This window comes from Cynocephalus volans, chromosome 8, assembly GCF_027409185.1.
Source record: "Cynocephalus volans isolate mCynVol1 chromosome 8, mCynVol1.pri, whole genome shotgun sequence".
Classification (NCBI taxonomy): Eukaryota; Metazoa; Chordata; class Mammalia; order Dermoptera; family Cynocephalidae; genus Cynocephalus; species Cynocephalus volans.
In genome coordinates, this window is record NC_084467.1 from 75,085,069 (window position 1) to 75,105,564 (window position 20,496).

Genomic DNA, 20,496 nt, shown 5'->3' on the forward strand with positions numbered 1-20,496 from the left:
GTATTGTTTTCTTATTTAGAAAAGCAAGACCCTCACTCCTCACAACTATTTTTCTTCAAAATGTTTTTGCCATTCTCAAATGCATATTCTTTCATAATAAACTTTTCTTTTTAGAATGGAAAATATAGAAGATGGAAAGAATTTGATGTGCATGCTGAATATAAGGGCCTTTAAGAACTGTCTATAAACAAAACGCAGTAAGATATTTTAATTGAGCCATTTCTTTATCACATTTTCCTTGACCAATTAACATTTCACATTTTTGGCAGAGAACAATTGTTCTGTAGTCAGAACAGTATGTGTTCCTTAGCTTGCTGAAGAACCACCTACTGAAATATGAGAATTCTCGCATTTACAATCTTATATAGTTCTGAGTGGCAAATGCTAAAAGTCCAGAGAAATGTTGAGTTAAACATTTTATTTCTTTTGATTAAAAATCCAGTAACTTTGGTGGTGAATTCTCTAAATTTGTCAAAGAGAACAGTTGTACTTAACACTTGAAGCATTCCATTTATGTATTTTTAAACCATGTGTCTATAATAACACTTTCAAATGATTTGATATATTGATTCCCTGCAGAGAATGAATCTTTCCTTTCAAAGTATCAATTTGACCCTTTCAACTGGGCTCCTTCTCTTTGTTTGTTTATACTATTATCAGTATTGCAAAACTTTCCCACAACCACCTCCCCAATCATTGTCGTATTTCTCTGTTTTATTTCATAGCTGAACTTCTTAAAGCCCTGGCATATACTGTCTCAATTATTTCAGACATAGTTTGAATGGAGTGGAAAGAGCATTGGTCTTTAAGAAACATCAGCTACATAATTTATTAGCTCTATCACCTTGAATCATTAGGTGAACGTCTATAAACCTCATATATTTCCTCATCTATTAAATGAAAATAATAATATCTAATCCAAAAGTTTGCTGTAAGAATCTGAGAAAAGTTATTATTAAATATTTTCATCTATTTCCTTTTCACTGCAACCTGCACTACATCTTCTACTGCAACTTTTTCTCTCAAAGATCACGGCTGATAACTCCTTTCTTGAAACTCTTATCTATCTAACCTTGTACTGTCCCGGTTTTCCCTCTATCCCACCATTATTTCTTTCTTTCCTTTAGAGTGGGGACTCAAATCTTGGCTTCTGAACTTCTTTTGCTATCTGCGTTCTCTCATTTAGAAAACTGATGCATTTTTACTGCTTTAGATCATCTCTATGCTCATGATACGCCCCCCCCAACTCCGTTCAATTTTCTTCTCGCAACTCCAGTTTAAATGCCTAGCTCACTATTTACACATTCTTCATGTTACATATGATCCCTCAATTCTCAGGAATCACCTTACAGAAGAAAATGTACTATTTTTGCCCTTTGCCTCTCAAATATCCAGCCTGATTCTTTAAGAATTATTCTAGAAATAGGATTAAAGTTTAAAAAAAGAAGTATGAAAAAGAAATAAAGACCTGTAACATAACAAACTTACAGTTCTACCTGTTGGGCCTATTATACCTTCTCTACCAAGGGGGCCAGTGTTTCCCTGTAGGAGTAAAAGAAAAAGTCAGTCTCATTGTCAGTATAATTCAGAAAAATTTCAGATAATTTAATGGTGAAATAGCCATGTCTACATAATTATAGTTTTTTATCAAAATCTTATAACATTAGCATAAGTGATAGTAATCTTGATTAACAATGTGTGACACAATTCTGCAAACTTTAATAGTTTCCTTTCAGGAGAGTTATACCTATAATTTCTAACAAGCTGACAAATCAGCATTATAATTTTTATAATGGTAATAACTTCAATGATGTATTTTTGTATGTGTGTCATTATATAACAGATGAAACCAGTTTATATGAAAAAAAAAACAGAATGATGAACACATTTTTGGATAAATTTATGTACGGATATTGAAGGAGTAGATACTTGAGTGACACAAAACATGGAATCGAGAGAGAGTACAGGAAAGAACAAGAGGACATCATATGTGACCAACTAAACTTCAGTTTTTCCATCTGTGAAACAGGAGTAAGAACGCTGACTTCATAGGCCCTTTGTGAGAATTAAATGTTAAAAATGTTTTTAAACTATAAGCTGTTATTTCATTACAAAGATAAACTCAAATAAGCTAGATCTCTGGTCAATTTCTCCCAAACTAGGTATGGAGCCTATCATTTCTTGATGAATACAAAATACCCGTTTTTTATTTATTTTTTTATCTTTCAGACTTCACCCTAACTCCCACTGACTGCAAATATGTCTTTCTGGCTCGTGCTTAACCTGGAATACATAAGTGTTGATATCTAACAGTCTTTCTCTTTTTCCAACTCCTGCCAAGGTATAGAAAATACTATCAATTGAGATAATTATAATGCCATGTGGTCCCTGTATTAATAGTTTTAATATTAAGTTGGTCTACAATTACCTGATTCTTTTTTTTTTTTTTTTTTATCAAGATGACCAGTAAGGGGATCTTAACCCTTGACTTGGTGTTGTCAGCACCACACTCTCCCAAATGAGCCAACCAGCCATTCCTATACAGGGATCTGAGCCCATGGCGTTGGTGTTATCAGCACCACACTCTCCCAAGTGAGCCATGGGCTGGCCCCAAATTACCTAATACTCTTAAAGCAAATCTAATGGAATCACTTTTAAACACAAAGATTGACTTTGAGTGATAATTTGTAAACATGGTACCCTAATTTCAAAGATTCACAATTGAATCAAGAGACTTGGTTTCTTAACTTAATTAAATATATTTTCTAGACTGGCTTGGCATTGAAAAAAAAGTCAAGAAACCTTTAATCTAATAAACTTAACTGTGATGAGACTCTCTTAAATAATGATTTGTTAAAATAAAGAAGAGGTATACATGGAGCCTAGAAAAAGTAGAATGAAAGAGCAAACAATGTCTGTAATGTTCAAAAGGTGAGGTGCTATGATTTTAAAGCTGGGTACTCGTTATCTACATAAATACATGTTAGAAATGAAGGACAGGGCCGGCCCGTGGCTCACTTGGGAGAGTGTGGTGCTGATAACACCAAGGACATGGGGTTTGGATCCCTATGTAGGGATGGCTGGTTGGCTCACTTCAGAGAGCGTGGTGCTAACAACACCAAGTCAAGGGTTAAGATCCCCTTACCGGTCATCTTTAAAAAAAAAGAAATGAAGGACACATACTCCAGATTTACTAATTCAATTAATTCTATTTAATCATCAAATATTTATTGGTTTTTGGGCAAGAACTAGGCACTAGACCACTTAATATCCATTCTATCTTCTGATTCTGCAATTAGCAAGCAACCTTATAACATATGATTTGGTCAATCACATGTGGATTAAAATTCTGGCTCCTCTACAAACTAGCCAAACGTATGGCCTTGAGCAAATTATCTTTCAGATACTTAGTTTCTCCACCTGCAAAATGGGGATAATAGCATCTCTCATAAGATTTTTATGAGGATTGAATGAGATAAGGGAAACAAACTGAAAACCAGTACCTGGTACATAATAGTTTGTTGCTAAATATTAACCTATTAAGACTTTTCACTTGTTTTCTATTATGACTTCATAAATGAATACCTGTGCTTATAAATTAGTATTTGAGATAGTTACCATAACTTTACTAATGAGCTAATAACAATTCTGGATCTGGAAAGCAATATAGGCTCAGATGCTGGCGCACAGAGACCCTGCACTTCATGAGATCCTGCTTAGGACAGGTGCTAGGCAGGCAGCCAACTTCTCTCTGACAATATCAAGAAAGGATTTAATTGAGAACTTTATAAAACTAGAACGAATGGGTTTAACTGGTCGGGGAACTTAATATAAATAAGAACTTAAATTCAATATTTATTATAGAGAAGTCCAAGAATCGGACTTTATGTAAAAGCACCAACTTTCCTTGGTTCTTCAGAAATTATGAAAATAACTAATAAATTTATACTCAAAGAAATGTTGAGAAGAATCTTTAAACAATTCCCATGATGATACTGTTCTTCGTATTGTCAAAAATAATTTATTTTAGAGTTAGGGAAGGGGTGTAGGATTTCAAACATTTAACTTTCCATTTAATATTTTGTACAAGACAGTGGTTTTCAGCTAAAAAGTTCTTCAAGGTTTCTTTTTCCCGGATCTGAACTGCTTCCCCTCTTCCTCTGTTCTCTTCACACTTGTCCTAGCAGCTGCTCTTAGTCACAGAGGAACTACTACTACGGCCAAACCACTGTTTAAAGTTTTTTACTTTTTTTTTTCTTTTTAGTTTTACAGATGTCTTATCAGTTAGGAGGGTATGATTAAAAATAACTAAAACAAAATAAAAAAGCAAAAGCCAAACAAAAACAATAACCAGTAACTGCTGGTAGCTCATTTGTCCTATTTATATTCTCTATGGCTTGTAATTACAGGCACTAAACTGCTAATTGGAGTTCTTCAGACCCTGAGTTTTGCAGCTCTTTAAGCAGTTCCTCATCCCTCTCTTGGGACACCTGCTCCCTGAGCTGGGAAAACACAGCTATTGAGAAATACTTTTCAAAGTGTGGTCTCAAGAGCTCTGGTCATACACAAGCCCCATCCAGGTGGTGCATGGGGGTGGTCTCTGGTCTCTGGTTGTATTAAAACTGGTTGTATGAAACTGCTTTAGGTTTTTGTTCCTGGTATGAGTTAATAAATACATTATCCAGTCTGCACAGTAATTCTGCTGATTCTTTTTCTTTAAAGTAAGAACTGGGAAGTAGGGTTGGTCTATGGGGTACTTTGTTCAAACTAATATACGAACTGCAAAAGATTGAACTCTGCATGTGTTCTTATGAGTCTTTATCTTTAAAAAGTCATTTTATTAAGTTACCAATTTGAAGTATATTAATTTTAGAGTTCTTAAGGCCTGCAATAAACAAACAGCCACAATTTCTGGGTAGGCAGAATGACTTTATACTTACTCTCTGTCCAATAGGGCCTTTAGAACCTGATATTCCAACAATGCCAGCATCCCCCTCAGGACCCTAGACACACAATGAAAAATAAAAAGCCAGAAGTTTTAGCTCTATATGAACATTTTACAAATGAAGTAATTTTGTACCACTCGATCAAGAATTGGCTCCTAAAAAGTGGAATGTGATAGTTTATAAGGTGCATACTAAGTATTTAGGAGGAAGTGTACTGTGGGCTGCAATTTACTTAGAAAAACACTAAAAACAGACAGAGGTAGAGAGGGATGGACAGATGGATAGGCACATGATAATGCAAGTAGAGCAAAATGTTAATGGTAGAATCCAGGTAATAGATATAGGTGTGTTCAGTATAAAATTCTCTCAACTTTGCCATATGTTTGATAATTTTCATAATAAAATACTTAAGAAAAAGGAATGAGAGGGAACCAAAGCAAATCATACAATAAAATTCCAGGAAAATGTATAGCTATATAAGTTTTAAATGCAACATATTCAAAACTCAAATATATAACTCCGTATCAAATAAAATTCTGCAGTTTAAAAAAATAAAAGTTCAAGTCAAAGACTAAATATTGGTATTTCAATCTCTCTCTTTCTCTCTCTTTAAAAGACAGCTAGAATATTAGCAGAAAATAAATAAGCATACTTTGGGACCTGGAAATCCTTGGAAGCCTGTCAAACCTTGAACACCATGTTCTCCCTGCAATGTGAATGAACAGACATGATAATCATTATTGTGCAACAGTGGCCTGGTCTGTAGAATAAGTGTTTGGTGAATTTCTGAGTTGGCACATACAGGTTGCCCTTTCAGGCCAGGCTCTCCACAAGGTCCTTGATCACCCTGTGCTCCTTGGTGACCTCTTTTACCTTGAATTCCAGGTTGACCAGGCAGCCCTTGTTCACCCTATGGACAGAACAAAGAAAGGTGATCCTGACTTCAGAACCTATAAACACACTGGCTTTTAAATGAAACCCAAATACAAGCCCTTCCTTAGGCATAGTACAAGGCACTGGAGAAATAGAATTCTGCATCATTCTCTCCACTAATATTTTTCACTCAAGCAATAATTGATTATAATGAAGAAGTGTAACAGTGTGAAAAAAATTCCAGAAGGAAGGATAAAACTGGGAGGAGGATAGCTGGGCTACAGAGGGGATTGTGAGAGTGCGCTGTGTGTGGGTGTGTGTTTATACATATGGGACTTGTATTTTATTTGAATTGATATCATTTTGCTGTGTTTTTCCTACCATCTAGTGATGATTTGGCTATCAGATACCAGAAACAGAGCTGTCTCCTGAGGTGTGAACCCTGGTTTTTACCATGATTATGTTTTTAATTCCATTATTAAGAAATTTCCATTTTCTGTTTCCCTAGGTTCCTTTTGCATAAACTGTCTTTATCCCCTAAAAGTTCACTTTAATGATACACTTAATCACCACTATTGTATTTTTAAAAATTAAGTATTTCTTCTTTTTTTTGTTTTTGTTTTTGAAATGAGAGTTGGAATATCTCATACCATTCTAAAAATAGATTTAGGAATCAGGTGGATTTTATAGATAGGTTAATGAAAAATGATGCTTGGTAGTGTTGGACCAAAGATTCTTTAAAAATAACAAATTATCTTTCACTGTCTTAAGATAAAGGTATAGCCTTGGGACTTGACAAGTATGGATTCTTTTTATTGCATATTCACACATAAGAGGTAGGGATCTTTCTTATTTCTTTTGCTAGTTTTAGCATTTGCTCAGCTGCCTCGGGTTTTAGTGGAAAGGGATATTCATGGTATAAATGTTAACAGAAGGCTAAAATTGCAGACAGTAAGCAATTGGGTCACCATTTTCAGTTTGCCCATATGGGTCAGAAACCTGAACATTCTTTAGAAATGGAGATGTGAAAATTAAGAGCTACTAATGATAAGGATGCCAATGTCTTAATCCTAGGCTTTTATGAAATAGCTTTAGACACTGAACTAATCTCTAAATTGTCTGGGCAAATCTGCTTTGAGATAGTTCTAAGACGTTTTGTCTGGAAAGTCTATTGACATGTGACAATAATCCATGCAATGAATGCTAATGCAAGACTTAACTATTATCACATTGACTCTAAGAAATAATCTGTGCTGTTATCAGATTTATTAATTAGTTGGTTAGGTTCAGACTTAGAGGAACAGGAAGCATGTTTAAGAAAGTACACATCTGGAAGTAAAAAAGATTTCTTTGTTTTAGAGGACAGGGTAGATGACAAAGAAGGAAAAAATCAAAATGAGTCAAAGAGTTTTTTAAAGCATTGGGTTAATGAGTTTTTATGCCAAATTAAGTGCACTGTGGCTATTGTGGGAAATAGATATGTCAAGGCTACACACTTTCTTTTTTCCATAGTGTGTTTTTACTATTAGCCAAAATTTTATTAAAAGCTACTAATATTACCATCCTGTGATCTAGCAAATAAACTCAGGGCCAATATGAATGGCCAATATTGCTCACACATCAGAACAAAACATTAAGGTACCTTTGGGCCTAGTACTCCTGGGCTTCCTGGCAGGCCTGATGAACCCTTTAATCCTCGAGGACCTGGAGACCCAGCCAGTCCTGCTCTTCCTAGGCTGCCTCTGATGCCCTGTTCAACATAGATAAGAAATGAAAACTGAGGAAGTTCCTCGAAAATCAATCCAGAGGTTCAATACATGTAGGAAGGGTTGTGTTCTGAAAGGCTGCTACTGATATACTGCCCAGGTTTGGAAGTTATCCTGGGCTTCTTTCCCAATTAAGCGAAATGTTTAAATAATATTTTGGGAATACTCACCACTCACCTGAAATCTCTAATAATAGTTAATGCAATGATCTTTGGTTTTTAAAATGAAAACACTGTGGCAGTACAAAGTCCACCAGTACCTTCTGACTTACACAGCCTAGGTGTGAAGTATGTTTGTTGTACTCTAACGTTTTGTATTATATTCTGGTGTACATGACAACTTTAATAACTGATTCATATCTCCTTAGGAAGAATATTCTATTCCTCAACTACACAATTCCAAATATTTTTCTAAGAATAGTTTGGGAATAAAGCAAACATCATATCCTTAAAACTAAGTCCAAAATAGAATCGGCAAACTGGTTTACAAGCCAAATCTCAGATCATCATCTGTTTTTGTAGAGCTCATGACCTATGAATAGTTTTTAAATGTTGCAAAAAATCAAAAGAATACTATTTAAAGATGTGAAAATTATATAAAATTAAAATTTCAGTGTACATAATAAAGTGTTAGAAGAACACAGCCACACTCATTCATTTTCGTATTTGTCTGTGGCTGCTTTGGCACTACAATAGCAGAGCTGAGTAGTTATAGCAGAGATCTTCGGTGGCACTGTCATTGCTCTGCAGTCATGCTCGGTGCCCTACAAATTACAGTGATGCAGTTATAACTTGACAGTGTTCCAAGTGGAACATACATGACTTACTGTGACATTTTGTTTCAGTACCAGTTCATACCGATTATGCCAAAACAAGAAAAATGGACTTTGAATGTTGTGTTTCCATCCATAATGGAATGTGGATTATTTTGTTATCAAATTAGATGTCAAAACCTTGTATTTATTATGCAATGACATCACATCTGTGCTTAAAAAAATATACAATATACTTTAACATTATCAGACCAAGCAGTCAACACAATATTCCTACCTCACAGGAATGCAACAGTCAGAAAAATTAGAAATTTTAAAATGGAGTATTTTATCACAGCAAAATTTCTTCACAAAAAAATGAAAATGAGGCTACCACTTAAATACATTTCTGAGTGCTCATTTCATTTGTTAGCCCAGCAAGGAAAGTGCCTTACTGATGGTGACTTAATTAAATTGTGTAGCAAAGATAAACTGGTTTAAGATTATTAGTCTTTTGGTGAGAATAGTTGCTTGAAATGTTGAGGACCCTGGAGCAGCATCAATAGTCGATTAAAAAACCAGGCAAATACTTTCGAACTTTTTTTTTTTTTTTGGCTCTTGATGAGTCAACAGAAGTTAGCAATACTGCTCAGTTGTTCATTTGAGGAGTCAATGGTGAGTATGAAGTGACCGAAGAATTAACCTGTGTAAATAGTCTGGGGTGACAATAAGTGACAACATTTTCAAAGAAAACACTAAATCAGTACAACCTGAAATGGAATCTGCTAAGATGCAATGAAACTTATAGCTATGGAACAGAAAAAGAGTTATTGGACAAATTTACAAGGCTTGTGAAAATGTAAGATGTTTAAAGCTATGGATAGTCATTGTACTATTTACCGTCAGGAAAGTATTTTAATCTAGCATGTGTTATTGAACCTGTAGTATCAACAGCGAATTCCATTGACTCTTGTGGATTTAATCTTCATTAGTTCCGTAAATTTTTTGTCAGAAATAGAAGCAGAATATCCTGACTTGTCCTATCACACAGAAGCTTGATGGCTTAGCCATGGTAAAGTTTTATGGAGATTTTTTAAAGATTGAGATTGAAATTTTTCTGAATGAGTAGAACTGCCCTCAATACAATTGAAAAATAAATTTACTTTATAATGTTTGTTAACTAATTAAACATAAAATTACATGACACACACTGGAGTAAAGTCATTTCAATGACAACTAACATTTGAATCACAAGTAATGTTAAGCAGCTTTTATATACTTCCTGTGCTGTATAAAAAATAAAAATAAGAAGTGAAATTTTTATTACCACACAAACTTACAGCGGGTAGATTTTCTGAACTCAGTTTCAATAGTGTATTTTAGACCTAGAAGTAAGAAATTTCTGTATTTCAAAATCTATTTGACTGTGAAATTGAGGAGATTTCACCTAACCTTCAATTGGAAATGGTTCATCTTTAATGTAATAACATCACGCTAGAAGGCAAACATTAAAAGAAGAATGTAACAGAATTCCTTCCAAGCAATGAACATGCTCAATTAAAATCAGATGGTAATGAATTGCAGTATTTGGTAGTATTTATCTGTGTAAAAGGAATTTTCAAAGATCAAATACATGAAATACGCAAAATCTCATTAAAGATCAGCATTAACAGATGAACAGAAAATTTTGATGACAGGGAATGGCAATAAGCTAGCTAAATGTTGTCCCCTCCAAAGAGTGCCATTTTTCTCATTAGTAGACTTGAATTACAAAAAGTTGCACTCAATTACTATATTTCCAATTTCATAAATAAAAATTTTGTGAACATTTCTTTTCTCTCTTATTACATAGTTCTTAAGCAAAATCCTTGATTTTGCTTCTTCAAAGCCTAAAACATTTACTCAAATTTACAGAAAAAGTTTGCTGATCTCTCATCCAGAAGATGATTGCTGCTTTCTGAATTGATCCTGGGATACTAAATTGGGTCATGCAATAGTTCTTTCAGCTTTCATCAAATACTTACTGAATATCATCTGTGTGTAAGAAAGGTAGCAGGGCAAGCCCTCTGAGGAAAACAAATATAAATAAGATCTGGTTCCTGCTTTCAAAAATCTTAAAATTAAATGTGAAAATAGGCTGTAACGTACAAATGATTATAATGAAAGCAAAAATTGCCAGATGAGAAGAGAGATATATACTAGAGTGGTTCTGAGAAGGGAAGTTACCTTTAGTGGTAACCAGAAAAGGAACTGATGAGAAAGTAGCATCAGGCTGTATCGTAAGGTAAAGATATTACCCTTAATGTTACAAATATTGTAGGAGAGATGATTTGGCTCTAGACGAATGAAAGTCATTTCTGTGAAAAGCCTAGTTAACAGAATGAGATTTAAAAAGAAAAGTCAATTTCAAATTTAACTCTAAAGCATTTTTTCCTTTTTTTCAAATAATACTTCCTCCAAATTATGTCATAACATAGCTTATTATTCTCTTACTTATAGTAAAAAGAAAATCAATATATATTTAAAAAATTATCCTAAGTTCATTTTCTTCATGACCACAAAACTCACTAAAATAATGTATAAAAATATATTTTATATCCACTAGGTATCATGCACTATGCTTACAGGTAGGAATCTTATAGGATATAGGTTCACATTTCTTACGTCGACTTTTGAGCCTTTTTTGTCCCAATATATGTCAACCACTTTATCTCCCACCATTTCTCTATAGTAATGGTACTTAATATTTTTAAGAAACCATTATGAAAGCAAAATCCTTATAGAGGGAGGAAGGGAGAGAGAGAGGAAGAGAAGAGAGGAAGAGAAGAGAGGGAGAGACTAATGGGAAAAGAGAGAGAGAGAGAGAGAAAGAGAGAGAGTAAAAGAGAGTGTGTGTGTATGTGTGTGTGAGAGAGAGAGAGAGAGGGAGAGAGAGGGAGATCTACATTGTGCACTTAGGATTCAGGTGGTATGGTTCTTTTACATGGCTTGTGCCTTATCCTAAATGTATTAACCTATCCCATTTCTTTCCCCTTGCTTCTCATTATGTGTTTTCCCTTGATCTAATCTGGTCTGTGGGACTTTTTGTTCCGTATCCCTAGGATAGATTATCTGGTAGTATACTTTCCATATGAATGATGAGAGCCTTGGGGTCATGAGATGGTGCCATTTTAGAGCTCATCAGTGCAAATGAAAGCAAATCCAGTCATAGTCATCGGAGACTTTGGAATATGAAATTTCAAAAATTTCAGAGAAACACACAGGTGTTATACCCATAACCAGGTCTCTAGTAGGTATATGACTATACAGGAAAGGCAAGTTCTAAAAATGAAATTCTGATGAATAGCACCCCCACCCCCAATAAAAACAAAAAAAGCTGAAAGACCTAAAGAAACCAATGACCTCCAGATAAAGTAGATTTCAAAAGGTTATATATAAAAGATGAATGGGAAGGCATGTAAGCAAGGGAGAAAAACCAATAGACTAAGACCAACAAAGTAACTCCTGAGTTAAACTAGGTGAAAAGTTAAGTTACACATGTAGTATAAAAATTTTTCAAAAAAAAAAAAATAATGTAATGGGTTGTCTTGCAAGGTTGTGAAGCCTCCTATCCCTGGAGAATTATAGAAGTAATGGATGTGGTATGGAGTTCCATTACGTGAACAGATTACCCTAGATGATTTTAAGATACTTCAAGATTCCATAATTCTAAAATAGTACCACTTTGCCTCACATTCCTTTAATTCTGTGCAATTTTTACGACCTTTATTTTCCAGCAGGAAAAAAAAAAGTCCATCTTTTGTGGGCTACATGACAATCAACATTCAGATACAACTGAACAGTCCCAAAGTCAATGGGTATTTTAGGCTGAGAATAATGACTGTAAAACTCATCCCTAGACTTAGTTGTATACTAGAAGCTTAATTTTACTTGCAGTGTTATCAGGCATTTAACCCAGCACAATGACTATATTCGGGTCATTTACTGTTTATGTTGGTTTCTTAGAAATTTGAGCATAGTAGCAGAGTGTTCTGGTACAAAGTTACAAACAATGTTTCATACAAGTAAAGAACAAATATTTCTTATTATGAGTACACAGATGGATGATTAATTTTGCTTTTAAAAGAAACAGATGCTAATTCCCAGGCATTCTTTTCAGTATGTTCTAAATGATTTGTCTAAAACCATTCAGCAAAGGGTAAGTCGTTCTGAACGAATTTTAAAAGGTAAATAAAACTATAATTATTGATAGTTTTGGTGAGAGATACTGAAATTAATGAACAGTTTACCTGAGTATTAAAAAACTTAATATGATGATAAGAGTACATGAGGTCTCATGGCTAGAGACTTCCATTATTCTCAGAAAGGAGTCAGTCTCCCTACTGAAATCAGTTTTGGACCCTGCAGGAAAGTGTTGTCAATTTTTACAGACTGAACTGACGGCTGCCTACAAGTTGAGACTCTAAGGAAACAAGTACTTGGATCTGTAACGACAACGACATCAACCACAACATGAATTACTTTTTACAGAGTGCTTTAAATGTGTAATGGCACTGTGGTTGTCCTGTTTTATTCAATCTGATGCAATTAAGGAAAGAAGAGGGAGTTGCCTTTCACTTTCTCTTTCCTCTGGGGAAAGGGAGGAATAGTTTTAAGTCTGCCTTCATTTTGGAAGTGAATGGAAAGACCTGGAAAGAAAAATGAGACTATCTGCACATATTTAGAAGAAAGATGCAGGGACAGAGTTTGAAATGATGATCACTGGTGTGGATTTAATAGTGAAACATACCAAAGAGAATGCCTCTCTTTTATTCCCTCTGCTCCCTGGTTTAGCTGTCTTATTCTCATTAGGATTGAAACAAATATATTAATAAATAAGAAATAAGTAAATAAAATCTGTTAAATCCAGGCAACAACAGAAGTTCACATTTTAAAAAGGATTAGCTATGGAATACTATTTTTAAAGTTATGCTGAGTGAAATTATAAATATTTATGATGTTAATTTCATTGATTTCTCAACAGTAGAATGGAGAAATTTAAAATGACGTACAACTTCAATTTAGTTGATGTTTTTCTTTAAAGTACCAACTTGAAAATTTTCTAGGAAAACGGTTTTTCCTTTCCCTGCTGCCAGGGACCTTCTATGTACATGGCACTATGTTTATATAGTTAACAACTGTGTGAGAAGATAGTAATTAAAATTAATTTTAATAAGTATAATGTCCTGAAGTGTTTTCTTGTCATTACTAGGCAATACAAATACCATATTTTCTTGTTAAGCCAGCAAACTCATGAATTATAAAAATAATACTTAGCTTCCTTTATTCTGAGCAACTAAAAACACTTCTGTTTAAGTAGAAATTTCTCATTTTATTTGGTTTACTAAATATATCGCTTCTAGGAAAGAATTGGCTGTTTAAAAATATGTGTGATAGTAATTATAAGGTTATTATGGGCAAGGCTACATTATATATAAATAATGTAGCATTCATAACATTTTCCTGCAGTGCCAATCATATGTAACATAGCCAACTGCTAGAAATAAGATTTATGAGTGAGCTGCACACTAAAGTTAGGAGGTAATTTTAGTTTTGAATGTTTAAACATATTGAAGCTTATGGATCGGAGAGCAGAGTTGAGGCAAGTCTTACGGTAGTGAAGACAGGTTGTCTTGACTTAGGTCCATTCCCCAAAGTATACAAAACTAATCTCTTGTTCAGCCTCAATGAATATAAGCATTTTGACATTGTTTTACCTCACAGAAATTATTTACAATTGATGGTTTATCAATCCTGAAAAAATGAGCAGTGAAAATGCCTCTATAATTTTGAACAATATAAGGGTATTCTATGAAATCTCCTTTACCCAGGTCTCAACACATAATCACAGGACTAACAGCAACTGAAAGAGGACATTTCATCTATATTTTGGCTCTTAGACATGCCTTGGCTCACACACTATGAAGAATAAATATCTATTCTTTTTTTTCAAAAATAACAAATACTGTTCCCATACTATTTTATTTGATCCTCCAATAATCCTGTGAACATGTGAAACTCTTTCCCAACTGTAGGTGTTTTCATTTTGGTTCCTTTCACATAGCAAGTTCTTCTCTAGTTCCTTATATACCTGGCTCAGTCTTACCTTCAGTCCTCAGCTCAAGTATCACCCTCTCAGTGAGGCTTCCCTGGTCTACTCCATGTATAACCTGCCTCTCCCATTATGTTCTATCTCATAACCCTATTTATTTCTTTCATAGCACTTACCACAATTTGGAATTACCTGCTTTATTTGCTAATTTATTTATAGCCTATTACCTAATTGTTAGCTTGATCCATATAAAATTGTGATTTTTTTTAAAGGTCAAAAATAGTCAAATGCCAGCAGTTTCTTGCTGTTTTATGTATGATCTAGGAGGGCAATTTTTTGCCCATGTTGTTCACTGCTATATTCCTCAACTCCTTGCTCATATTAGGCATTAAATAAATATTTGTTGAATGTTGTTAGCTTAAACATTTATATTTATTATTATGGAAAGATGATACTAACTCAATAAGTACACACAGTGTACTAAGCACGTTACATACAATATTTCATTTGATTCTCATAAAAACATATGAATTAGATATTATTGTACTTATTTTGGAGATGGTGTTTCAAACACATCTAAATTTTAAACCAGGTCTCCAAGGTCATAGTTACTTTGCAAAGAACATTCATTTCTCCAATATTTATTGAGCTTCTGCTATGAGCTTGACACTGTGCAAGGTGCTAGGGAAACAAAGATGAATAAAACACAATCCCTGTTCTGCAGGAGTTTACAGTTTCTTGGGAGGGAAAGACATGATGAAGACAAGTCGTTAGCATCCATGGAGGCAGTGCACTGAGTGTATGCAAGTTCAGAGCAGACATGCTTAATTATGGGAGAATGGCTGACAGAAGTAACAGTTCATAAAATATCAAGTCCTGAAAGATCAAGACATTGTTCATCAAGTTAGAGGGAGAGATAAAAGAGCTTTCTAAGCAGAGGGAATAAATTATATCCACAAAGGCAAGAAAGTGAGAGAAATACACAGAATTTGGGGGGATGTCTAAGTAACTAGGCGTACTTGAAGGAGTATCACATAGGATTAAGAACATGGGCTCTGACACTAGATTGCCTGGTTTTGGATTCTGGCTCCATCATTCGTTGTCTTGTATGACCCTGGACAAGTTACTCAGTCTCTTTTTTTGTAAATTGGATACAATAGCTGTATCTACTTCATGAGAGTTTCGTGAGGATTAAATAATTTAATACATATCCAGCACCTGGAAGAATGCCTGGCATATAGTAGGGATTTAATAATTATTAACTGTTATTATAACTGAAACGCACAGCACGCGTGTGGAGCAGGTAAAATATAAGACTGGAAATGCAAATATAGGTCACATCATGAAGGAACACCATTTCTCAAAGAGTATGAACTTTATCTAAGCAGGAGTCATAGAAGATTGAACTAGGAAAGTTGCATCCCTTAGCAAACCTTTCATTTTATTGCTAATAACCAGCCAAAGAGCCTGAGTTTTGTCTGTTCTAGAAGAGTTCCTAATGAGCAGGAAATGGGCCAAAACAAGCAGCAGGGGTGAGAGGAGAGAGAAAGTAGCAATCAGGCTAAGCCACGACTGGATAATCAACCTCAATAATCAAGAGTTGACAGGATTTGCTAAATGCAGGTATATTTCTTTCTCGAAAATACTGCAAAGAAAGAAATGTATCTTAGAAACAGAAATTTCTCCAGTGTGACTAGCTCATAGACCAGAAAATGCACAGCCCAGATGGGTGGCAGGGCTGCTGGTGTTCCTAATAGAGGCTTCCATGGTGGTCCATGCTTGGATTAGAAGTGGGCTGATTAAGTGTGTCTTTCCTTCTTATACTTGACACAATCCACAAATGGAAAACTTAAGATTTTCAATGTTCTTTTAAGACAAGAATCTCATTTTAGACAACACTTAAGCCTGTGTTCACCTGAGAAACTGCAAAGTCAAGACTGAAAGGCCTCGATTTTGTCCTAAGTTGTTAGTTTTGCTTCTTTCCCTCCTTTCCAGCAATCAGTTTTATTAGTTGTAGCAATAAAAAAATTAAAAAGACTGGTAAGTCCTTGCTTTGGTGACAAATGGATTTATGATCTTTGCGAGTGAAAGTTGTTTTCCTTTTTCTTAAATGATTGAGGTACTATGCCCGTACAGGAGTCCAACTCAATGAAAACAGCATGGTAGACTCATTTACTACAGATGTGCTAAATTGACTGGCCTCAAAACACTCATTTGTACAGAAGGAAATTCACACAGGCAACTGTGAGCCTCCCAATACCGTCCTTCAGTTACAGTCACATGACCTTGAAAAAACATTAAAGCTGCAGAGTAAATATGCCAGGAATTCTTTCAGTCCTTGGCCACATCAAAAAAAAGGAAGAACATTGTTTAGGAAAATCAGGCAGTTGCATAATGCTAGAAATCCCAGAATAAATATTTTTCTCAGTGGAAAAGTGGAAAAACCCAGCAGCCTTTAAAGGTAAGCCAAGAAACACCATGGTGCCATAATTTAAAAAAAAAAAAAAAAAGGAAAGATGTCCTTATCCTTGGTTGAAAATATTACAAGAAACTTGTTAGTATTTAGACAGGGTATTATTTTCTCTCAAGTTTTTCTATTACCATAGTAGGTTTCAGAAATAATTCTCTTGGAAATCACTTTCCCTAATGACCAGTTAGCCATTGCTACCTAGTTTCACTGAACTATAGACTAATGCCTTAAAAGCTTTATAATTCTAATTTCATATCAAATATTCTACAGAGAGCAAAGACATTTATAGAACATATTTTCATGTTCATAAATACCAACAGCATGTGTAAACCTTGGGGCTACAGAGAGGATTCCTCAAGGGAAAGTTATTTTGTTTTTATTTTGATGGATACAGAATACTTCAACACTTAGGACATCCTGATATCCTAAGTATGCGAATAACATTTTCTAACTTACTGTGTGAAAATGGTAAAAAGTATCAAATGATGACTTATGATCTCATAGCTAATTGCTTACTAATGGCAATACCAGATACCATTCAGCTTCATGGTGTTGGGAGGTATATTGCAGCAGTATTTAACAACACTGTAATTCATTTTGGTTTCTTTCATCACAAAGGTCAATGAGCTTTCTGTACTAGTCATACATAAAGGGACATGTGGCTCATAATCTGTTTTTTAAAAAAATGGTCCTCAATTAGATGTAGAGTAACTTAGGAAGTGAAGCCAGAATATGCATGTTTTGTTGTCTGACTAATTCACACTCAGACTCTCTCTTTCTTCAACTATGTCTTCAGCCCCTCGACATCTACTAGGTCTTTCTGATGAGTATTTAAATATGGTGAGATTTCTGTCACTTAAAATTAATTTTCTATCTTAAGTTTATTCTCCAGTTATTGCCCTATTTTCTCCTTCAGAATTAAACTTCTTCATTGAGTGATCTGAATATCTTGATTTTTCTCACTGTCTTCTCTCTCCTCTTCAATCCCATGACTGCCCCTCCTGACTAATCAAATAAATGGTTATTTGCTAAAGTTACTGATGACTTCCATTTTCTAAAATACAGTGGTCATTATTTCATCTTACTAGGTTTCAGTATTAGTCTAGGTCCTTACTTGCAAACAACAGAAATCAACCCTTGATGATTTAATTAGAAAAGGCATTGAAAAGATATTTGGTATTTCATATAATCACAGATAAACCTGGAGAACTAGGTTTGGAAAATTACTACAATTAAAGGGAAGTTAGGAAGCCAGAATTTGGACACTATAGCATATACTACATCTGCTGCTGGGCCCTGGACACTGTTACTGACACCACTGTAATCCCTGGAAACTGGATGCTGTTGATGTTACTGCCACTGCCACCAGAACTGAATGTCCACTGTCCCTGCTTCTATGAATCACTAACTCTCCATTTTAAGGTGACTATAGCTGATTTGTCAGGCCAAAGTGAAGGCCTATACCCTTATTTCAAGAAGTGACTGGAAGGTCAGAGTTTAGAATTTTTGACTTCTGTAGTAGAAGATGATTTCCCACCAAAACTCCAAAAGAGAGATTTCTAAACATAAAAATGGGATTGAGATTCTGAGTAGCCAAAATAAGTAAAAATAAAATTAATAAAACAAATGTTCAACACAATTTCTCAGATTGATTAGATACAGTTGATGACCTTCTATTTTTGAAACATTCTTTCTTCAGTCTTCACGACACTACATTCTTTTTCTTCTATCTATTATGGTCAGTCTTCTCAGTTTCCTCTGCAGTCTCCTCTTCCTCCTTTACCTGACTTTTAGATGTTAGAGTTCCTCAAGCTTGGTTCTGGACCTTCTTCTCATTTTTTATTTAATACTCATGTTTGTTTTCCTTCATCTGCTCCCCAGATCTATACACTGTCCCTTCTCTATCTTGCTATTCGTCCTGGGAATCTTCATGGACTGCATCACCTGGGTTCTCTTGCCTTCTGGCTTCCAGTTGGGTTTGGCCAATGAGATGCACCAGTAGGATATTGAAAAGTTCCAAGAGAAAAGTAATATATTTATTTCTTTCATTTCTTCCTGGCTTTGGCATTCTGTCAGGGGCTGGATTACTATCAACTATAGCTCCTGTTAGATGACCCTTTTCCAGCAGCTCCAGCTCTCATCTAGGCTCTAGTAACTTCGTTCCTTTTCTTTAGCCTTTTAGGTCTAAAGATAGTAATGGCTTCCTATTGTTAATAGTCTCAGGGCTCCCCAACATCCTTTGTTGACTCTCTTAACCCTGTCTACATTTCTGTAAATAGTCTCTTCAAAATTCCAATTGAGTATTCCATCTGCTTCCTAACAAGACTAATCCATTATGTGTTAATGACGCTCAGATTTATATTTGACCTTCTTGCTCGGCTCCAGCCTAGATAACCTTGTCCATAAAATTTGGACCTCCTATAGCATTTGCTTTTTTAGTGATGCTCACTACGTGATATTAAGTTAAAAACTTGCACAAGTAAGAACTTTGGAAGCTATCCTTACTATCTCCCTTTCCCCCTTTACCTCTCAAAATCAAATAACAAGTCCTATTAAAGCCACCTCCTAAATATTACCTAAATCCACCTACTTTCCATTTCCACTTCACTTGTCTAGTTCAAATGACAAACACCTGTAGCCTGGAATACTGCAGTAAGTAGTCTTCTTCTTAGTCTCCTGCATCTATTCTTGCACCCTTCCAATCCGTTTTCTATACTGAAGCCAGAGGAAATCCTTTAAAAATGTAAAATTGGATAATGTACCTCGTGAATTTAAACCTCAGTGGAGTCAAACTCTCTTTAGATAATGCTCAATATCCTTAACGCGTCCTTCAATATCCTCCATGGTGTGGCCATTGTATACCTCTGCAGTATCAAACTGAATCACTCTACACCTTGCTCACTAAACTTCAGCCATATTGGTCTTTTGTGGTTCTTCAAGCACACCATGTTCTTCCCAGCTTTGTATGTGCTATTGTCCCTGCCTAGAATGTTTCTTTTCTGCTTTCCCCATCAACAATTATCATTCCCAATTTACTAATTCCTACTTATTTTTCAGTGTCATCTCTCTCTGCTCCTCCCTCCTCTCTATCTCTATATATCCACTTCACTGAGTAATATTAAAATAAAGTAAATTGCAAAGTATATAATTTGATAAACTGACATAATCTATACACTTGTGAAACCATCACCATTATCAAGATAACAAGCATATCCACTACCCTCAGAAGTGTTCTCACATTCCTTTATAAGCCCTCCTTTCCACACCTCCCCACATGCAACACCATCTCCAGGAAACCACTGAATTGCTTTCTGTCAGTACAGATTAATTTGCAACCTTAAAAATTTTATATAAATGGACCCAAATAGTATGTATCCTTTTTTTCCTGCTTTTTTTTCTACTTGGCATGATTATTTTGAGATTCATCCATGTTATGGTATGTATCAATATACCATTCTTTTTATTGCAAACTAATATTTCATTGAACATATTTGTTCCAGAATTTATTTAGCCACTCAGATTTTGATGGACATTTGGGTTGTTTCCAGTTTTGGGCTATTACAAAGAAAGCTATGAACATTTATGTGCAAGTTTTGTGT

The 20,496-nt window shown here is 34.9% G+C and overlaps 1 protein-coding gene across 1 annotated transcript in view; it reads right to left on the bottom strand.

The window, feature by feature from the left end:
• The window catches only part of COL24A1 (collagen type XXIV alpha 1 chain), a 354,783-nt gene that overhangs the window by 36,712 nt on the left and 297,575 nt on the right, over positions 1-20,496 (bottom strand). Inside the window, exons 47-51 of the mRNA XM_063105785.1 lie at positions 7,462-7,569; positions 5,749-5,856; positions 5,599-5,652; positions 4,941-5,003; positions 1,489-1,542 (exon numbers count right to left, since the gene is read on the bottom strand). Coding sequence (XP_062961855.1) covers positions 1,489-1,542; positions 4,941-5,003; positions 5,599-5,652; positions 5,749-5,856; positions 7,462-7,569 — 387 coding nt within the window. The remainder of the gene's footprint in view (positions 1-1,488; positions 1,543-4,940; positions 5,004-5,598; positions 5,653-5,748; positions 5,857-7,461; positions 7,570-20,496) is intronic.